Source organism: Cebidichthys violaceus, unplaced genomic scaffold, assembly GCF_023349555.1.
Source record: "Cebidichthys violaceus isolate CVI_PGR_0920_01 unplaced genomic scaffold, fCebVio1.0.p SCAF_52, whole genome shotgun sequence".
Lineage (NCBI taxonomy): Eukaryota > Metazoa > Chordata > Actinopteri > Perciformes > Stichaeidae > Cebidichthys > Cebidichthys violaceus.
The window spans coordinates 1,798,278-1,819,591 of record NW_027176728.1 but is presented as its reverse complement, the minus strand read 5'-3'; the positions used below and the strand labels follow the sequence as shown (position 1 = coordinate 1,819,591).

General features: G+C 44.0%; 2 protein-coding genes across 2 annotated transcripts; both read left to right on the top strand.

Moving 5' to 3' along the window:
• The first annotated feature begins 451 nt into the window (after positions 1–451).
• LOC137888207 (26S proteasome non-ATPase regulatory subunit 11A) lies at positions 452–8,439 on the top strand. The gene is made up of 13 exons (XM_068731550.1): positions 452–587; positions 1,310–1,411; positions 2,009–2,205; positions 2,813–2,870; positions 3,064–3,258; positions 3,407–3,551; positions 3,687–3,747; positions 4,877–4,939; positions 5,110–5,235; positions 7,167–7,202; positions 7,334–7,385; positions 7,553–7,696; positions 8,248–8,439. Exons 1-12 carry the CDS (start codon positions 497–499, stop codon positions 7,693–7,695), a joined length of 1,269 nt encoding a protein of 422 aa, XP_068587651.1. The 5' UTR covers positions 452–496; the 3' UTR covers position 7,696; positions 8,248–8,439.
• Positions 8,440–10,858: 2,419 nt separating this feature from the next.
• Positions 10,859–19,524, top strand: dlx3b (distal-less homeobox 3b). Its single transcript, XM_068731520.1, has 3 exons — positions 10,859–11,377; positions 14,020–14,204; positions 16,840–19,524. The coding sequence occupies exons 1-3, from the start codon at positions 10,999–11,001 to the stop codon at positions 17,257–17,259; spliced, it is 984 nt and encodes a 327-aa protein (XP_068587621.1). The 5' UTR covers positions 10,859–10,998; the 3' UTR covers positions 17,260–19,524.
• The last annotated feature ends 1,790 nt before the right edge of the window (positions 19,525–21,314 follow it).

Genomic DNA, 21,314 nt, shown 5'->3' with positions numbered 1-21,314 from the left:
ATCAAATGGTGTTGCCAGCACACGTTCATGGCTACTTGGGCTTTGCTCTGCATGTCATAATAAAGACACAGCGATGAGGACAAGAAACGCTCACCTGTACAAAATTAGGGTTGTATCACGGTTTGCTAACATGATTATTGTTACATGCTACTTTTTTAAAATCAGGTTTAAAATTCAGTTTTAACATAATGAAAATCGTAGTGTGATACCGTGGAAATGTCTGGCTGATCGATTCAGAAACGTCCAATAAAACATGAGTTACTCTACGTAATCATAAGCTATAAATGACATATAATGTATCATCATTAGTAAACCAGACAGTTCAGGAGTCACAATAGTTTTTTGTTTTTTTTTGGAAGTGACTGCACTTCTTGGCATGCAGAGCTCCTCCATCACCGCTAGGGGGCGACATTGTCCCGGCCGTGTGAACGGTCCTGACCGGAAAACAACTAGGAAGAGCGGACTAAAGGAGCGGAGGAGGCAGGCAGAGGAAAAGATGGCAGCCGCGGCAGTGGCTGAGTTTCAGAGAGCACAGTCTCTTCTTGGAACAGACCGGAATGCCTCTATCGATATCTTACATTCTATAGGTAAATATAATCGGCACCACGCGACACCAGAAAGGACATAACCACACGCTAAAACACGGACGCTATGCACCCGTCCATCACGCGTGGAGCAGCTGAGTTATCCTGCTTTTTGCTGTTAGCCGGCTAGCAGCTAAGCTACGCCTAGTTAGCTAGCCCAGCGGTGGCCGTCTCCTTTCTCTCGTTGCTTGCACAGTGAGTCAGCAGCAGCGGGCTAGCCGGCTAGCGACACACCGGCTAGCTTATCTGACGAGCTAACGCTAGCTGCCCCGACTCATTCATTTGACAGGAACTCGCTTGACAGCGGGCTAGCGAACGTTAGCATGCAGCCGGCGTCGTTTACTCGCCTTGTCAGATGTCAGGCCGACATGGGAATTGATGCGGAGCTGAGTTGACTCTGTAAACACCGCCTACTCTGTCACAGCCTTTAGTGTGCGCTTACGTACCGTGTCATGCTACACGTTGACTTCTAAAGCCTGCTTATGTAGCTGTCATTGTCGTGTATTGTTCAGTATGACAGCTCTAATATTTCACAGCTTCGCTAGCCACTTGGCTGGCTGCCACTCAACCCAACCATGATGACTCAAAGCTACTCTCTAGAGACTCGTACATCACTGTGATTCATGTCAATACGGATCCGATTACATCATCTGTGTGTGTGTGTGTGTGTGTGTGTGTGTGTGTGTGTGTGTGTGTGTGTGTGTGTGTGTGTGTGTGTGTTGTAGTGAAGCGGGACATCCAGGAGAGCGATGAGGAGGCGGTGCGCGTCAAAGAGCAGAGCATCCTGGAGCTCGGCGGCCTGCTGGCCAAGACGGGACAGGCCGCAGGTAACGGAACATGACGCTCATGATCTGCTTGATGTGGACTCTCTCACACTCACACACACACACACACACACACACACACACACACACACACACACACACACACACACACACACACACACACACAGCTTTAGTTATGTCGTGCTGAGCACTACAGTTTTACAATCACATGGGTGAGACTCCTGACTTAAAAGTTGTTGAGGGTTCGGTCCAAATTGGATGGATTTACTAACACATCTTGGCATTTTGATTCATTGGCTGTCAAGAAAAGACTTTTAAGGGAGCGTCACTTAGAAATGTGCGGGTTTGTGACTTGTGTTTGTTGTCTCTGATCTGATGACGCTGAGCAGCAAGGCACTTAAAGGTGCAGTCAGCAATTCTCATCAAATGCACACTTTGTCAAATTCGGCAAATGTCGGGTATTTGTCCGTTCTGTGTGCAGAAATAGAATAATACACATGTGAGGAATACATTGTTAAGTCCAGGGTTAGATACAATCCCCGATGGACCATTTTCTATACATTCTTCTCTCTCTCTCTCTCTCTCTCTCTCTCTCTCTCTCTCTCTCTCTCTCTCTCTCTCTCTCTTTTTCTCGCTCAGAGCTTGGGGGTCTGCTGAAATATGTGCGCCCCTTCCTCAACTCCATCTCCAAAGCCAAGGCAGCCCGGCTGGTCCGCTCCCTGCTGGACCTGTTCCTGGACATGGAGGCCGCCACGGGCCAGGAGGTCGAGCTCTGCCTGGAGTGCATAGAGTGGGCCAAGGTGGAGAAGAGGACCTTCCTCAGACAGGCGCTGGAGGTGAGACTTCTGGTGGTGGTGGTGGTGGTGGTGTCGCAGGGCTTGTTCACACCCAGCAGTTTGCTCAGCCTCTGGAGCTCTGGTTTAGTTTGGGCGAGTGAAAACAGGCCATTCATACGCAAGATACAGCACCAGATAACTGCGACAAGATGCCCAAAATTGTGGGTCATTGTCGTCCCTTTATCCGGCCAATTGACCCTTCACCAAGTCCCGCCCCTGGAACGCAGACTGGCCAATCATAGTGTTGTTTCATTGTCTTCTGTCTCGATCCCCAGGTGATGTGGCGGTTCACTTTAACGCCGTGGTCTGTAGCCAAAATGTGATATTTCTTTAAGGCGTGCCGTTAGTGACAGTGTGGGCTCCGTGGTAGCTTAGCGAAGGGGTCAGTTATGCAGTATTTTGGTTTTAGCTAGCTAGCTAAACGTATTTTTTAACTGCACTTCGTTTTCAGGTCAACAACATGTTCCAAACTTTAAAGTGAGGAACATGTATAGCGTTGTGCTGCATATTTTGTTCATGCGTTTTGTTATTGATGGGCTGACCCATAAACAGACGAATTGTCCACCGGGCCTTGAAGTAGTTTTTTTTCCCGCTCCTCTCTCCTCAGGCTCGTCTCATCTCACTGTACTTCGACACAAAGTGCTACCAGGAGGCACTACAACTTGGTGAGTGTCGAGTCTCCCGCAGTTGTTTTTCAGCTCCTTGAGAATTAAAAGAAACCTCGTGTTTGCTTGAGATGCTTTTTTTTTTAGCTCTCATCATTTGTAGGGGGGGAAAATCTGTCACTTCTGGAAACCGAAAAAATAAAGTGAACGAACTGAAAAGCATCGCGTTGACTCTGAACTTCACCCTCCGCAGGCACCCAGCTGCTGCAGGAGCTGAAGAAGATGGACGACAAGGCCCTGCTGGTGGAGGTGCAGCTGCTGGAGAGCAAGACGTACCACGGGCTGAGCAACCTGCCCAAGGCCCGCGCCGCCCTCACCTCCGCCAGGACGACCGCCAACGCCATCTACTGCCCGCCGAAGCTGCAAGCGGCTTTAGACATGCAGTCAGGTACAAGGCAGGACAGACGCCGCTGTGAGGGATCTGTTTGCTCGGATGCAGGCAGCTCTGGATGGATTTCTGAAAACATTTCTGTCACAGGTAACCTGACGTGTGTGTGTGTGTGTGTGTGTGTGTGTGTGTGTTTGGGTGTTTCCAGGGATCATTCACGCAGCCGAGGAGAAGGACTGGAAGACGGCCTACTCCTACTTCTACGAGGCCTTCGAGGGCTACGACTCCATCGACAGCCCCCGAGCCATCACAGCCCTCAAATACATGCTGCTCTGCAAGATCATGCTCAACTTGTAAGCGGCGCAATCTCACTATCGGGGGTCACATCCAAACGGTTTGCAGCCAGAATGTCGGCTCGTAAAAAAGACTCGGTGTGAGACGTGTGACTCTGCGTGTTAATAACCCAAAATGGGTTGTTTCTGTTTCAGGCCAGAGGATGTCCAGTCCCTCATCAGTGGCAAGCTAGCTCTGCGGCACGCTGGCAGACAGGTAGCATTTTAACATTCCTAAGAACTTCAATTCTAACTTTGACCATTTGTAATAAAAAAACAAAAAAACAACTTCCCCTGAAAGACAATTGCCCAATATGTGGAGGGTGGTGTCTTTTGTAGCCTTTCCAAAACCCGGAATCAAACACGGGCGTGAATGTGTTCTTGCCAAGACATTGTTTGGTGAACTTACCGCTTCAATCTCCGGCTTTTTGTTCTGTTTTCCCAGCAACTATAGCGCTAGATTGCTCTTCGGATGGGATTCTTTTGAATGTCCCCAGGGTGCGTTCGGCGCTTGTTAAAGCTGCGTTCTCTTTCAGTGCACCCTGTGACTGGAATGAGCTGCTCCACATCCCAACCCTAGAGGTGCTCCCTTCTTTGAATACCTTTTTAAAGGTCTTTTGCAAACTGCCCTGAGGGAAACTGAGGTGTTGCTGTTTTACATAACCGTCGACTCAGGCGGAATGTGTGTCATTGCTTCTTTTACTGTTTCCCTTGTGCTGCTTTTATGTAGCAAAATTTAATTTTTTTTTTAAATATTTTTTTACGTAAAACTTGCTTGCTGTCTTGACTCCCTGGAAGAAGAGATCTTGTATCTCAATGGGACCTTCCTAGCTAATTAAAGGATAAATAAAATAAATAACTGTATTTTTGTCTCCTCTAATGTGAGCCGCAAACATTAGCGTGTTAGCGCTACCTAGCTTCAGCCCAACCAGAGGCCAGGAGCACGTCATCAAGATGGTGTTTTGATGGTGGTGTTTTGAACCAGCAGGCAAACAACTTAATTAGCAAACCAACTGAGGACATCTGCCAGGCACAACTGTAGTTTCAGCGGGCAACTTCAATGGTTGCCCTCTAGAAATGAGATTCTGTCTGAAACCATGTACGTTTCCGAAATGACTGAAACTGCATCATCTGCATACTGAGTCACCAGAGAACAGAAAGGTCTACAGGTGTAGCAACGGTAACTACACCTGTAGAGGGGCAGGGTTTAGCGAAACATCCATCATTTGGATGTTGGATTTAACTAGATTAGCTGGATGGCTGTTGCTGGATATACTATGTTTATGTATTTTCATATTTATGATGTTTGTGCTTATAACCTTTTTGTTTGTATTCTGTTTCTACAGACAGACTCGCTGAAATGTGTGGCACAAGCAAGCAAGAACCGGTCGCTGGCAGACTTTGAAAAGGTTTGTGTCAAGAGTTTTCATGCTGTATGTGGACTTTTTTTGCGGCTGTGAACTATTTATGTCTTCCATAACAACATTATTAATGAGACTGCTGTTTGTACCGTCTGCCTTTCTGCATGTTTGGCCTTTTTTTGTGATTCCATTGTCCATTTATCCCACTTTCCCCCAAGGCACTAACGGAGTACAAAGCGGAGCTGAGGGATGACCCCATCATCAGCACCCATCTGACCACGCTGTACGACAACCTGCTGGAGCAGAACCTCATCAGGGTCATCGAACCTTTCTCCAGGGTCCAGGTAAGCCTCTCAACGTCTGTCTGTGTTCAAGCGCAGCTAGTTCAGACAGATACAGAACCGTATCCAGGATGTAAGGAGCATTTGTTCAGCGCCAGAGAATTCAATCTGAATAAAATGATTTGATAAAGAAAATCCTTTTGTTGAAAAACGGGCATGACTGGACAAACTTAGGGATTGAAAGAAATAATTAGGCCTGTCACATTATCTACTTTAGATGGACGATATATTGCTCTAGAAATAATTTCAAGAGACAATATTATTGTTTATGCCACTAATGATAATATAATAGCATAACAATGCAAGTACACCCTTTCAAATAGCTGAACTTTTAATTCTTAAAGATATTCAGACATTGTAAATGGAATGTGAAAACCATTTAAATATCCTAAATAAATATATCAAAATAAAACGATAAGTAAATAACGTAAAAATTATCGCGATCATGTCCATATATCGTACGATAAGTCAATAATGTAAAAATGATCGAGGTCATGTCCATATATCGTACGATAAGTCAATAACGTAAAAATTATCGAGGTCATGTCCATATATCGTACGATAAGTCAATAACGTAAAAATGATCGAGGTCATGTCCATATATCGTACGATAAGTCAATAACGTAAAAATGATCGAGGTCATGTCCATATATCGTACGATAAGTCAATAACGTAAAAATGATCGAGGTCATGTCCATATATCGTACGATAAGTCAATAACGTAAAAATTATCGAGGTCATGTCCATATATCGTACGATAAGTCAATAACGTAAAAATGATCGAGGTCATGTCCATATATCGTACGTTAAGTAAATAACGTAAAAATGATCGAGGTCATGTCCATATATCGTACGATAAGTCAATAACGTAAAAATGATCGAGGTCATGTCCATATATCGTACGTTAAGTAAATAACGTAAAAATGATCGAGGTCATGTCCATATATCGTACGATAAGTAAATAACGTAAAAATTATCGAGGTCATGTCCATATATCGTACGATAAGTAAATAACGTAAAAATGATCGAGGTCATGTCCATATATCGTACGATAAGTCAATAACGTAAAAATGATCGAGGTCATGTCCATATATCGTACGTTAAGTAAATAACGTAAAAATGATCGAGGTCATGTCCATATATCGTACGATAAGTAAATAACGTAAAAATGATCGAGGTCATGTCCATATATCGTACGTTAAGTAAATAACGTAAAAGTGATCGAGGTCATGTCCATATATCGTACGATAAGTAAATAACGTAAAAATGATCGAGGTCATGTCCATATATCGTACGATAAGTAAATTACGTAAAAATGGTCGCGGTCATGTCCATATATTGTACGATAAGTCAATAACGTAAAAATGATCGAGGTCATGTCCATATATCGTACGATAAGTCAATAATGTAAAAATGATCGAGGTCATGTCCATATATCGTACGATAAGTAAATAACGTAAAAATGATCGAGGTCATGTCCATATATCGTACGATAAGTAAATAACGTAAAAATGATCGAGGTCATGTCCATACATCGTAGGATAAGTAAATAACGTAAAAATGATCGAGGTCATGTCCATATATCGTACGGTAAGTAAATAACGTAAAAATGATCGAGGTCATGTCCATACATCGTACAATAAGTAAATAACGTAAAAATTATCGTGGTCATGTCTATATATCGTACGATAAGTAAATAACGTAAAGATTATCGCGTGATGTCCATACATCGTATGATAAATCAATCCAGTTATTAGGCCTAGAAATAATCAAGGTTTTGGTGTTGGTAGTGAAACTCGCATAATATTCCACAATGGTTCATTCAGACTAAATATACTCAGTAAATATTTAGTAGACTAATAATATGAATATACTTTCAGTACATTCATTGAAGTGTCTTTATTCATTATGCTTGTCCTTCTTGTCTCCGACAGATGGCACACATTTCCTCCCTCATCAAACTATCCAATGTACGGTTTTCGCTCTTCATCAATGTTTCCTTTTTAGACTTATTATTATATTATATATATGTTATTGTAGTTCAACAGTTTTTTTTAACAATAAAACATACCCACGGTCTGATTGCGTGTTTTCTTTGCAGGGAGACGTGGAGAGGAAGCTGTCACAGATGATCCTGGACGAGAAGTTTCACGGTATGTGTCTGTGTGCGCCTCGCGCTCGGTAGCTAAATATTACCTCATATTTCCTCGTCGTGTTTTGTTTTGGCGGTTCTTTCCCGCAGCTTTGTGTTGCAGTTACTGCGTGTTACCAGGATTCACAATGCTTCGTTGTTGTTTTTTTTACCCCCTCACCTGACAAGGTATTTTGGACCAAGGCGAAGGTGTGCTGATCGTGTTCGACGAGCCGGCGGTGGACAAGACGTACGAGGCGGCCCTGGAGACCATCCAGAACATGAGCAAAGTGGTGGACTCGCTCTACAACAAAGCCAAGAAGCTAACATAAGGTCAGTATCACAACTGATAGGGGGGGATGATGTACAATGTAATGGATTACATAGTGAGGTAACGGCTTTCATGTGTTTTTACCTCTAAATAGCCGCTGTTGATGGATCAGTAAGATGAGACTTATTTGCAGTTTCTCTTTAATTGTATCAGTAGAGCGTGTGGGTATATCTACCAAAGTTATGTTATTAACAATACTGAGGAATCTACTAGTAAAACCAGCAAAAATTAAACTTCAATGGAATAAAAATGAAATCCAAGTGGAATTCAATACTTTACTCTTTTTTTTTTTTTTTTTTTAATAATAGAAATGTAATTTTAAAAGTAAAAGAGAAGTCCAAACGTCTCAGTTTCAACCTTTTTATTTATCTAGAACACTTTGAGTGCTGCTGTTTTGGTAATGAAAATAAAATCCACCTCCCAGGACGAATCAGTCTCTTCATCCGACTCTTGACAAGAAAGATGCAGTTTGACAATACGGTTAATATCACGCTGACCTTATGCTTTAACACATTTGTTGTGTGCCCCCCCCCCCCCCCCCCCCCCCCCCCAGAGAGAGCGAAACCGCCGGTCCTCCCGTCAGGAGCGTCGCGGGCCAATCAGGACCTCCGGTTGCTCGCTCACGTCGGCCCGGGAGGGACGAGGGACGGAGAGGACGAGGACAGTACGAACACTTCAAATGAAACCAGCCGACCAAACCGAAGACGACCCCCCCGCCTCTCTGCTCCCCCCCCCCCCCCCCCCCCCCCCCCCCCCCCCCGCCTCTCTTCCCTTCCTGTCAGACCGGGGTTGATCCGACACGATGTGGACAAATTCAGGCACTGTGCCCCTCTCTGCTCTCCTCCCACCTCCGGCTGCTACTGTATGACAAATTTGGACCCCCCCCCCCTTACTTTTATTTTTTGTTTTTGTTCCTCTCTGCGCTGGCCATCAGGGAATCTTGTAAAATAACAATAAAGAATACAGTACTTGTACACACATGTATTATATATATGAAGAGAGTAGCCGGGTTAGACGCGGGTTGCTTGGTGCCGCCCACCAGCCCTGGAGCTGAATGTTTGGACTCCTCTGACGGCCCACAGCTCACCTGGAGAACGGTTTTGTAAACCAGTGGCCATCAGACCCCCCCCCTCCTCCCCCCTCCCGGCCTTACTCTGACCTTTGCCCCGCCCACCATCATTACTCACAAGGCATTCTGGGATTCGTGGACCCCACAGGGTATTTTCTCTCCCGTCCACACGGGACCACGCCACAAAGGAGAGGAGGACATTCATCAACACAGCGGGGTCTCCTACACCCCCCCCCCTTTCCCCCGCCGCCTCCTGCACTCCCCCACTTCCTGTTTGTATATAACATTGCCAAGCACCTCTGTTCATCCAAGGCGTCAGAACAGAATACTGAGAGCTCGGCCCGTCACACTAAGTGCTTTTGACGCGACCGGAGAGGGAACTCTGAAGAAAATCAAGCTGTACATTTTTTGGGAACTTAATTTTTGCAAGGACTTGAGGGTTTACCATATATGACATAGAGAAAGACAAATGCTAATAATAAAAAAATGTAAACCTGCAAGTTTTTATGTTCCTGGAAATGGGAAATGTTTTAATGTTGTTGTTTTTTTCCCCCTGAAGCAATGAGCTTCAGATGTATTTCCTCGAACTTGTATCCAGTTATACGAAACACCAGTGAGAGTAGCAGACAAGTCTCAATAGTTCCCTAAAAGTGATGGAAAAATAGTTATTTAAAGGGGAACTACGTCCAATTATCTGTTATTCCAATAGTATAAAACAGTCCAAATACGTACTAAACATGAACAACTTTCTCTCATCCAAAAGCTACAGAGCTGAAACTCAAATTGTGATGTCATCGAGTATAAAGTGTTCCATAAACAATGAAGAGGGAAACATTATAGATGACGCTGAGAGCACCCAGGGGAACGTTTTCTGTTTCTCCACTGAGAACGCTACAATAGAATTGAAGGAAAAAAAAAAAAAACCCCATTCATCGTCTCTGGAGCAGCCACAGACTTCACACCCGATGACATCACAGGTTCCACACTCCGGCTTTGAGAGTCTGACTGAACTTTCCTCGACCACGGAAATAACATATTGAAAGTCTTCATTTAAGCCGTCTGTCGCTCCTCAAGTGTATGGTTTGAAATTGTTTTTGGGCCAAGAATGAAATCATAACAAAAAAACCGCTGTGGAAGACTTTTTATTCTTTTTCATGTCAGCGCCTTTAACAACGCACCTGGAATCTCGTTTTGTTCCCTAAAAATGAAGCCTCAACAGCGACATCTGGTGGAGAGATACGATCATGTCACTTTACTGAAGGATTCAAAGTTTTCAGGGACATTTAACCACTTTGTGTGCAAAAAAAAAAAAAAAAGAAAGTATTTTATTGTTGCAGTTATTTCTAGTGTGCAACAATAATGCGTCTCTCTTATCATTGAAGTGCAAATTTAGATGAAACATGAAAATGACTCATTTCTACTGTGACGTTCTCGACGGTAGTCACCGTTCGGTGTCCTGATATGCACCGATGTTTATTGTAGGCTGTGTTCATGGTGACTGTTTGTCCTCCCCGGGGGCCCGAAGCAACACGTGCGACGACTTTTTTTTTTGTTTTTTTTAAAGTAAGTCTTGATTAGCTGTAAACAACTCCCAACGTGGGTCGACAGCAGCACTTGTTTCTGTATCTGCATGTGAACGGGAGGCAGCGCCGCAAAGCCGATGCGTAAACACTCCTTATCGCAACACCATTACGCGCGCTTTTGGTTAACTCTTTGAACTGCCCTGCTGCTGACTGTCGCTGTTAAAAGACCTCGAGGTAGAAACGTTGTGTGTTGGCAGGACATGACAACTGGCCCGAGGGGGGGGGGGGGAGAGAGAGAGACAGAGACAGATACAGAGACAGAGAGAGAGACAGAGAGAGACAGAGAGAGAGAGAGCGAGAGAGCGCTTTGCTGGAGGTTTCTGCGGGGAGAAGGATCCGTAGCCAGACAGGCGACAGTCAGCGCCGTCTTTGGCCCGCGAGGCAGAGGGCGGGTGAGAGCCAATGAGAAGGAGACATCCACCCGCCCCCCCTCTCTGTCCTGCCCGGCTCGGCTATGCTCGGCTCGGCGCGCCCTGTAATTAGGAGCTCTAGTTGGGTTGGGCGCCGCCACGGTGGACAGCCCGGGCTGCTGCGTCAAGGGGAGTTTGGGAAACGCCAGCTCCGGACTGAGAGGACATCTGGACGCTCCTCGTTAAGAAAGCGAGAACTCACGCGCATTTATACAATAATACAATAACACAGAAACATTACAATGAACGGGCAATCCTCGCCTGTCTTCGAGGAGAAGAAGCCGTCCCTCCCCATCATGGCTGGGAGCTCCATCTCGGCCACCAAGGATTCCCCGACCCTGCCGGAGTCCTCGTCCACGGACATGGGCTTCTACAGCGGCCAGAGCGTGCTCCACGGCGCGCAGGATTTCTACCCGGCGCAGCAGCAGCAGCAGCAGCAGCCGTACCCGGCGCAACACGTGAACCCGTACGCGTACCACCACCACCACCACCACTACAACTTACACGGGGTGGCTGCCGGCGGCGCCTACCCGGTCGGCAAGGCGGAATACCCGTACCTCCATTCGGCGTACAGAGAGCACGGCGCGTTCAGCAGGGAGGCGCAGGCAGCGCTGCAGGACGGTGAGTTAACGACAAACAACAACAACAAACCAAACCGATGATCGCTGTGTTGGCTGTTAACGCTGGGTCGTTTCAAAGAACACCATCTCCATCTTTGTCCAAAAAAACGTCAACCCCCCCCGCCCCCCCCCCCTTTCCCCCTGAGGCTGATGCATGGCAAGAGCTCACGTCTAGCCAGCTTAAACCCAATAATTACGCACGAGTCTTTACGCACGGAGAAAATGTTTCCACTGCGTCTTAAAACGATCTTCATTGCTTTGTATGCATATTCTTGGAGCATTGGGAAGATGCTCTCTTAATCTCGAGCCTCTGGATCTCCGTCAGATGATCAGTGGAGTCAGAACTACAGTGAGCTTCTGTTATTATGTGAATGTGGGAGAGACCAGCGACCCGTCACAGTGTTTTCTTTAAAAAAATACATATTTGTCACATATATCTTATACAAATGTTGAGCTATATTGCATTTTTTTCATGTATTTATTGTCTTTATTTTCATTAGGCTGGAGCAAGAACTCATAAATTAAGAGGAGCAGCTTCAGGTTTTATTTACCCCGGATGTTTCCCCCTTAAACCTCGCCATTGCGCTTGTCAGGAAAAAAAAAGTTATAATGTATGTATATATACACACATATATATATATATATATATATATATATATATATATATATATATGTGTATATATATATATGTGTATATATATATATATATATGTGTATATACCTGTGTGGCTCACAGTTTCAGAGGACAGTAGAGGAGAAAGTGGACCGTGGGTGAAAAAAAAGGAAACGGGAGATCATTTCTGGTGAGATAAAGGCTCAGCCTGCAGGAGGAGTTTATGTTTGTAGTTTGTATGGAGGTAAAAAAAAGAAGAAAAGAGCTCTGAGATCGACTTGTTTTGTGTCTCATTGTCATTCACAGTCAAGGTAAGCTCATCTGGTCTTTGAACTTCCTTCAGATTTAGATTTTCGATAGGAAGATCAGCCGAAAGGTCTTTGGATGGAAGCCATGGCCTGGTTCCAGCAGGGGACTTTTCTCAACCTCACCCGCACATTCCGAATGAAGAAGTAATTAATTAACACATTCGGCTTGTGTGCCCTCAATAGGTAACCTAAACAGTTTACGGTCGCATAAATCATCTAATATCACTAAAGAGGAACAGTTGGAACTTCAAAGTCGGGGAAAGGCGTGTCTGTTCGACCCACAGATGGGGGAAACCTACTCGACGGGCTGGTGTACACTTTTTTTTTGACATTCCAGTTGGGAGTTGACTCCTGGAAACGGCCTCGGGGGACTTTGGCCCTCAGCCACGCACCTCAGGTGTCACGGCATGTCAGTCAGCCTTGGCCTTTGAATCATCCGACAAGCGCAGGCTCCTTATCGTGCCATTGGCTGTGGCCGGGCCCACGCAAATACATGACAAACAAACACATGACGAACAAATACGCCAAAAAAGAAAAAAAGAAATGCCTGATTGATCACTTGTTTGGAACATGATAAATACATGTTCCAAACAAGTGAATTGGTTAAATGTAAGTAAATGAATATAAAGATAAATAGATGGGAGAATAAACTACAGATACGTCAAATAGCAAAGGGGCGTAGCCAGAACTTCAGGAATACTGACGTCAAAGCCCCCTCAAGTGATACATTCATTACTCTTGTAACGATACTTTCCGTAATTTCATTTCCTAAAATGAAACCCTCAAATTTAATTCCTGGATATGAATTCCTTCATGAATTATTTTGGTCCAATAGTATTCCAATTTAAAGATATTTAGTGTAAAAACACTGGAATCAGCCTTTATAAGCCACAATAAGTACGTTTCTTAATCGCCTTAAGGTTGCTAAAATTCAGCCAGACAATACTGAAGACATTACCTCAGTATCCAATAAAGAAAAGTCTCTATTGAATATGAATAAATGTATGGTCATTAGTAATAAATACTGGCACACTATACCATGTCAAAGTATGGTATGGTATGTGGAAAAAAGTCATAGTATGGTATGTGGAAAAAAGTAAAAAAAGAAAAAAAATCAAAAATATTTTGTAAGTAGGTGTAAATGCATAAATATAGGAAATATTACAATACTGCCTTGCATTTAATATACAGATTGAATATAACAATTTTGAATACAGATTTAAAAAAAATGTGTTGTTTCTCATTTGAGGTCGATACAAAAATAAATGTGTCGATCAAATGCAAACAAATGTTTTTGGAGTAAGGTTGGCTGTATATCTGCAAGAGGAAAAAAAAAAAGAAGAAAAGTTGGTTACGAGAATAACAGCTCAAACGGGGAGCGATGTATACAAGCAGGCCTCCGGGCTACATGAAAAGCACCTATAAATCTCTGTCTCCCTCCCCGGCTGTGGGAGACACTCAGACCAAAATTACAAGTTCAGAGGGCTGCCGGAATTTCTTTGAAATTTCGGGGTTGTAGAGGCCGTGGCTATTTTTGTGCTACAACTTCTTTTGCACAAACTGCCATGCGAGTTCATTTCATTGTCTGGAGAAAAGGACTCTCTTGCAGGTTGTTACAGAGGAAGTTGACAGTCTCAACGTTTTGATCTTTAAGGTTCCACAAACGCACGAAAAACTCCCCGCGCAAATTTGACGCGGCTTCTTACCGTTTCCTTTCCACAGTGAAAGAGGAACCCGACGTGGAGGTTCGGATGGTCAACGGGAAGCCCAAGAAGGTGCGCAAGCCCCGGACCATCTACTCCAGCTACCAGCTGGCGGTGCTGCAGAGGAGATTCCAGACGGCTCAGTACCTGGCCCTGCCGGAGCGGGCCGAGCTGGCCGCGCAGCTGGGCCTCACACAGACACAGGTGAGGCCCCAAAGAATGAATAGATCTAAAGAACGCGTGATATCTCACAGGTGTAAACACTGCAAACAAGTTCAAATGGGTTTTTTTGCATGTGAGATTTTGAATGGGAGTTGTGGAGTAAGTTGAAGCCCTCAAAAGTGTGTGAGCCAAAACGTTTTAATTTCAAGTTTAGTTGTCAGATTGCTAGTAAGCAATGAAAGTAGCCGAACCGTCACTTGAAGCGTGAAAGATGAAAGCAAAGTAATTGTCAGTTGAACTTAGCAACGTGAAGCAATTCAAATTCCTGTTTGAATTGAGACGCCACGTATGCCGTAGTTTACGTGCATTGAGAATAGATGTCAGTTGATATGTAAGGATTGATAGCGCTTGAAATGTTGATAGCTAAAATGTTAAGTAAGTCAAAGAGAGCAAGTGAAAGTTAGAAATAGTTGAAAGCAGAAATTTGGCGGACATAGTTGAAGTGTGTGGGCTGTAAACACTTGAATGAAGTTTCTTGGTGAATGTTTGGAAAAGGTCCCAAGAGTATGAGCAACGCAGTATCTTACAAGCTGTAGGTTATGCTAAGATATAATTTTCAAGATCTATAATTGACAGCAGAATAATGGAACGTACTTAAAGATTCTCTTTATGCTATTCAGAGCATCAATAAAGCATCAACAATTTGCTATGGGGGGATATAGCTCTGTTTATAAAGCCGGCCGTGTGTGGCTCTCAGTACATTAGTTAGTGCGCGTTAGCGAGCCCCGCTGGCTAGCTAACGTCTGCACTGCGTTCGCACGGCGGTTACAGCTGACAGCGCCGCCCCGACTGACGGTGTCAGCGCGGAAGCGTAGCACCTCCCCGCCCTACCCGGTTCCTCATCAAAGTTAACGCTGTTAGCTTTGTCAGCACTGTTGGCGTTGTTTGCACCGTTAGCGCAGTTGGCACCATTAGCTTCTAGCAGGCGGCTCACAGAGAGGAGAGAACAGGTTTGAGATTGTAATGCTACACTGTGGTTACTGAAAAAAGTAAGGGGGGGGGGGGGTGGTGTGATTAGAGGACGTTAACATTCTTTTATTTCATGATGTAGATCAGTCCCAAACGGTCAGCTCGTTCTCAGAATTGGCCGAGCACAATAAGGGCTGAAAGTAGAGGCCGATTTTTATAAATTTTGTCGAAAATGTCAATATTAACACCAGCGTGGATGTGTTCCATCAAAGTACAGTCATATCATTTAGTTTTTATCTTAACAAAACACGTTTAAGTGTTACTTTTTATATACAATAAATGCTGGCTACTAAGAAAACAATTAATGAAACAAAGATTGAACTTGAGATAAGATGAATATGATATGTAAAAATCTAAATACATTTGTCAGACAGTGACCCTAGGCAGCCCTGTGCGTTGTTTCTGTTGTGTCAGTCTTGTTTATGCAGTCATACTCTGCTGCCTCAATGATTTACTACCTCATGAATTATCCTCTTGACTTGCGGTGTGGGTTGTGTTATCAAGGCTGCTGTAAATCATTCTTCAGGATTATTGCTCGGGCTGCCGACACAAGCTCTAAGAAAACAAAGACGTGAGCAACACAACTTGAAACATATGATTGTCCTGTCATTTGATCTGTTGCCCTTGTGGAGAGCTATTGTAATTCTGTCATTCATATATAAACAATTTATACGAATGACAGCATTACAATAGCTCTCATTGTACCATAATATTTCATTTAATTATGTCATAATCTAGTCTATGACATGAACTCTGCTGGCAAGAGACGGTTCTTAGATAATGTCTTGTGTTGCATCAAAGCTGGTTTATTACTAGTGAAAAGCATTAATTATTAATTATTATTATTATGAACAAACTTTTTGCCTTATTTGTTATAAAAACAAAAACATTTTGAAAGGAATTTTTTTTTTGTGACAACAACTGTTAACTAGATCCAATTGAGGAGCAGTTTAAATTAAAGAACTTATCAGAAAACAAATCTACATCATCCTGCTGAATGTAAAGCCATTATTCACGCTCTCTTTTTTAGCTCCATGTTTGGTCTCCTCCACCTCCTGAGAAAAATATCTGTGAGTTTAGCGGATAATTGCTCCACTATGTTGCCACCAGCTGCTAGTTGAAATCTTTTGCCGGTCTGCTGTTTGGCGCTGGGCAGTTAGTACAAGTACAGTGGGTTTATCAGAGCTTTAGCACTAAAAACAGCTGACTGCTGAAACCAAAACAATAAGCTATTAGCCAAAAATACATTAAAGATGCTTAAAAAGAAGCTAAACATGTTGATAATGTTGCTTTAAAGCTGCACTAATCGATTTTTTCCATTCAAAATGGATCAAATGACTATGCGGCTTTCAAAGCGGTCATTCACAAACTCACAGAGAACTTTTTTTATGATTTGAAACTCTTTTGTTTTTGTTCATTTTCGACTCATCCATTTCACCATCTCATATCATATAGCTGTTTTTAGCAGAAAAAAAATTCATATTAGGACAGTAAGCCGCTAAAGTACCAGATATTTCACCTTAAGGAGTTGGTGGAGACCAAACTGGAGCTAACACACGAGTAAATATTGGAATTTCAATTAATATTGCTTCACGTTTGTTCTTTAACTGCTTTAAGTTGTCTCAACATTTGATGCTCGTTCTTCCAGGTCAAAATATGGTTCCAGAACCGTCGCTCCAAGTTCAAGAAGCTCTACAAGAACGGAGAGTTTCCGCTCGGGGAAATGCCTCTCGAGCACAGTCCGGATGCCAGCGATTCCATGGCCTGCAACTCTCCTCCATCCCCACTTGTGTGGGAAAACAGCAACAACAACGACGGCTGCAGCAACAACAACAACACAAGCAGCGGCAGCAGCATCAAGAGTAGCGCATTGGTGGATCCCACCGCCAGAGGGCAGGGACCCTATCAGCCTCCTGTGGATCCCTCGCCCGCCTGCATGGGAGACTACACGCACCAGAACTGGTACCAGCAGCAGGGTGCAAATTTAGGTCTGCAACAGTCGGGCCCGACGCACCACACGCCACCGACGGCGCCGTCAGCCGCACAGAGTCTGGGAGCCGTCTACTGACGCTGAAACACGGGCTCTGCGCAACAGTTTGACCGGAGTCCTGCGCTCGAACACCTGTTGTTGTTGTTTTTTTTGGGGGGGGTGATTCGGAGCGCTCTTTGGGAACAGAAACACCTGACAGTGATCATCAGACACGAGTCATGCCTGTAAAAACTCAGACACACGTGTTGTCACACACATGTTGGCCTCAGTTGCCCTGTTTTCCTCAGCTTTGAAGTTTAGGAACTCATATGAACTTCTGGAGATTAGCGGGTGACTGCTGTGTCCTTTTTTCAGTGCTGAGACAGATTTTGTTATTTGAAATCGCTGATAATACAATATTAATATTTTAAATATGACCATATTTATGCCAAAAAAAGTCTTTCGTTCATTTCTTATTCTGGAAAGGGACCTCTGACATAGAGTTCTCCCTCTAAAACGGAATACTACTGACATTTTCCAGACTTTGCAGCAAATTAAAGCCTGCCCCACCAGCTTCAAGATATGTTGGGCTTTACATGTACAGATCATGTTGAAGGTGGAAAACACTGAAAGGCTGATAACCTTTGAAAATATAACATTGATATCAGCCAAACGCAGAAGACAAACTGTAGAGACACTGAAAGGATCCACAAGAGGGTGTTTTTGTATCAGAGCCAAGCAGAATTTTCTACAAGGAATGAGTCGTGAGAATAACATCACGGACGCAACAACATAGGTCCGAATGAGTGACGCATTAACGACTCCCCCCCAAAAAAAAAGAAGAAGACATGAGTCAGCACTTTTGCTTTGGTTCCCTCGTTTGAAAGTCAATGTTTTTGTTGAATGGATTTTTGGTTAGACGCCTAAAATAAGCTCTGTGGTTAACACAAGCTGAAGAGATTTTTAACCCGTTGTTCTACGACATAAAATATGTGTTTGGTAACCCTCTCGTGAGGAGGTATCGTGAACGTTTGTTTGCTACAGAGCTTATTTTCTGCATTAATCCCATTGGCTCTTTGTCGAGGGAACCAGTGTGACGCTAACTTCCTGGTTGGCCTACAAAAATGCGTCCATATATTTTTTTGTTTTTATTTCTTATAAAATCCACCTGTAGCAGATAAAAGTAAAAAAAAAAAAAAGAAAATGCAAAAAATGTACAAGAATGTTGTGTGACGCCTTTAGTGGCTCTAGAGGGAGCTGTGTGAAGTCTGGTGAATTGCCTCCAGTGATGTCACTCGAGGCAGACTCGTTTGGGTCTACGCGTTTGAAAATTCAACAAATCTGTGGGTGTGGAGTTAGAAGGAAGTTAGATTACCAGACCACTCCTCATCTCTGCTGGAATCCAGAGGCAACATTAGCCGCTACTAGCATAAAAAAACCCGAATCTGCGACCGAACTGTCGGCGGTCGAGTTGCATTTTGGGTAATGTAGGCACCAGGTTTTTAAACTGTCCATTATGAGTCCGGCAATGTTTTAGGAGTGCAATGCGGAAATGGGCGAGTACTCTTTTAATGGCCTTTAAAAGTATATTCCACATGTTAGAGCAGCTCAAAGGTGTTCCCACTACTGCGAAAAAAACAAAACAACCCTTTGCTGATGCCTTCTAATACAGGAAAAAGTGGCATGGAGTAACAAATTAAAGGTACATGTTAAACCAGAGAGACATACTGTATCGGTACAAAATGTGATGTAAATGTGGGGCAAAACTGAAGCCCCGTCGGCCGAGGTATCCCAACCTTTACACCTTAGTACAAGTCAAGCTCCGAAAATGCTGCATCCTACAACTCCCATAATGCAACCTAATGTAGCGTCTTTCATTAGACCCCCCCCCCCCCCTTCCCTTGCTTGATAAACGCTTCCCGCTTTTCCTTCGAACTCCATGTGTCCTGTGAAACGCAGGCTTTCTGTTTTCAAATTTGGAATCTCCAACCCTCAACCAAGTTAACCCTGATGACGTCGCTATGACATCATCAGGGTCATTTAACAAAGCTCCTCCAGAGCCACAGAGGCCATCGTACAACTGTTTTCAGAGGCTGAGCAGTGCTCTTCTTCATGGTAAGTAAACTGATGGTCATGGGTAAAACGCTAAAAAGGCTTTGACCTCTTATAAAAAACGATCAACAGCAAAAGCGACAGCGAGTTGGTGCTAAAACATAAAAGAAATAAGTGGTTTCTATTTTAAAACATGTTCTGTACTCAGGTTTTTTTATTTATAGTGTCAACTGTAGAGCAAAGGTGGCACAGTAGTTTGTGCCTTAGGTGCTTTTTTTCAGTTAAAAAATAAAAATGCCTATGTTTGAATCAGCTACTAGTGTTATTTTCACCGTGTAGTTGCGTGTGCAATACACACACACACACACACACACACACAAAGGTGTTGAAAGTGTGCTGACGGGGCTTTGCTGGTCTGCCCGTCAGAGTGAGTCAGACAATAGATACAGGTTGCACCCATCTATATATTATAGACACACACACACACACACACACACACATACAGAGTGCGTGTAAAGGAGGTTGTGGGAGGTGACAGTGGAGCAGACACTCTGGAGTCTCTGGATACTAATAACACAGAGAGAGACGGGTGTACACTGCTTTCATGTGGCACACAGTTGGAGAGGGGAGGAGAGACGAGTGTGTGTGTGTGTGTGTGTGTGTGTGTGTGTGTGTGTGTGTGTGTGTGTGCATGTGCATGTGTGTGCGTGCGCGTGTGTGTGTGTGTGTGTGTGTGTGTGTGTGTGTGTGCGTGTGTGCAACAAACAAGCTGCTCTACAGGCTCTCAACCATCCAAACCCACAGGTTAGCCAACAAAAAGAGGGCGTGATGAGGAATTAAAGTATAGAGGACACTTTCGAACAATGTTAACAATATAATCTTGATGTTACAAGGGTAACAAGGTTATGTAAAAACAATGTGACGTAAAACAACGCTGCCGAGAACAACGTTACGTTAAACAAAGTTACGTAAAACAACGTTACGTAAAACAACGTTACGTAAAAAAACGTTATGTTTCACATGTGACGCAAATAGCGGTCTTCTGGGTTTAATTACTGCGTTTGACACACACACACTTTCCTGCTGGTTATGCGCGTTATTATGTCAAGTATTTTACTATAACGGTCGCTACGTCACTTGTTCTGCGCGTCGCTTGTTGTGCTACATCACTTGCTCTGACCGAATGCAAAAGCCCACATTCAGCCCATCCGTGACTTGCAGAAAAAAAGCACAATGCCAACGTTTTTGTCTCGGCGACTGGCCGGCAGATACGACCACCTTAGAAAACTTCCCGAATATTTTCCTTTGTGACTTTGGCCATTTAAAGGAACGGTTTAGCATTTGCAAAGTTGTAATCAAATAAGTATTTCCTGCAGTAAGCAAGACATTGTGTTGGGGTTCTTCTCGTTGTTTTACACCTTCCTCTGACGCACCTGAGAGTGAAGTGTTGAAATGGACCGTGGATGATTTCAACAAAATGCATACGGGCTGCAGTTTGAGCAACTACTGTATAAAGATACAACGTTATCTCCCAGATGTGTGTGTGTGTGTGTGTGTGTGTGTGTGTGTGATTCTTTTCTCCGTAAACAGGACTGTAGAATGATGCAACGAAGATAAAATGTGTGGGGAAGAGCAAAACAGACGTCCACCTTCTCCACCGTACCCACAAGTGTGCAGGGTGTGGACTCTAAACCGCAGATCCACCGGGACACCTTCCGTGTTTGTTTAGGCCCTTACCTTCCTGTGCTGAGCCCTCAGCTTCCAGGTGTCAGAAAGGAATGTATCTGAACATCACAGGGAGACAGACGGAGAGGGCAAACAGGTACTTGTAGCGACATGTTGACTGGTTCTCCTCAGGGGGGGAGAGAAACGGTTTTCACCAAAGCCATTGTGTTGGGTTTTTAACGAAAAACAGTACCTTATATTCATGTGACTAACAGCGATACGGTTCCAAAGACCAACCAGGTGGACTTGTGGCTTTTCATGTGTTATGTATTCTGTGTTTCGTCCCCCTTCTGCTCAAGCATGTATAGAGGAAACGAGCGCCCGATCTTTGCATATCACCGCGGATCGTTGGACCGAGCGGTCGGAAGGTGAGCTGA

Bases quoted from the DNA above. Each gene is read 5' to 3' on its own strand.
- LOC137888207 (XM_068731550.1), top strand. From the start codon at position 497: ATGGCAGCCGCGGCAGTGGCTGAGTTTCAGAGAGCACAGTCTCTTCTT. The intron at 588-1,309 runs GTAAATATAATC...TGTGTGTTGTAG, and splicing joins CGATATCTTACATTCTATAG to TGAAGCGGGACATCCAGGAG. The intron at 7,203-7,333 runs GTACGGTTTTCG...TTTTCTTTGCAG, and splicing joins CCCTCATCAAACTATCCAAT to GGAGACGTGGAGAGGAAGCT.
- dlx3b (XM_068731520.1), top strand. From the start codon at position 10,999: ATGAACGGGCAATCCTCGCCTGTCTTCGAGGAGAAGAAGCCGTCCCTC. The intron at 11,378-14,019 runs GTGAGTTAACGA...TCCTTTCCACAG, and splicing joins GCAGGCAGCGCTGCAGGACG to TGAAAGAGGAACCCGACGTG. The intron at 14,205-16,839 runs GTGAGGCCCCAA...TCGTTCTTCCAG, and splicing joins TGGGCCTCACACAGACACAG to GTCAAAATATGGTTCCAGAA.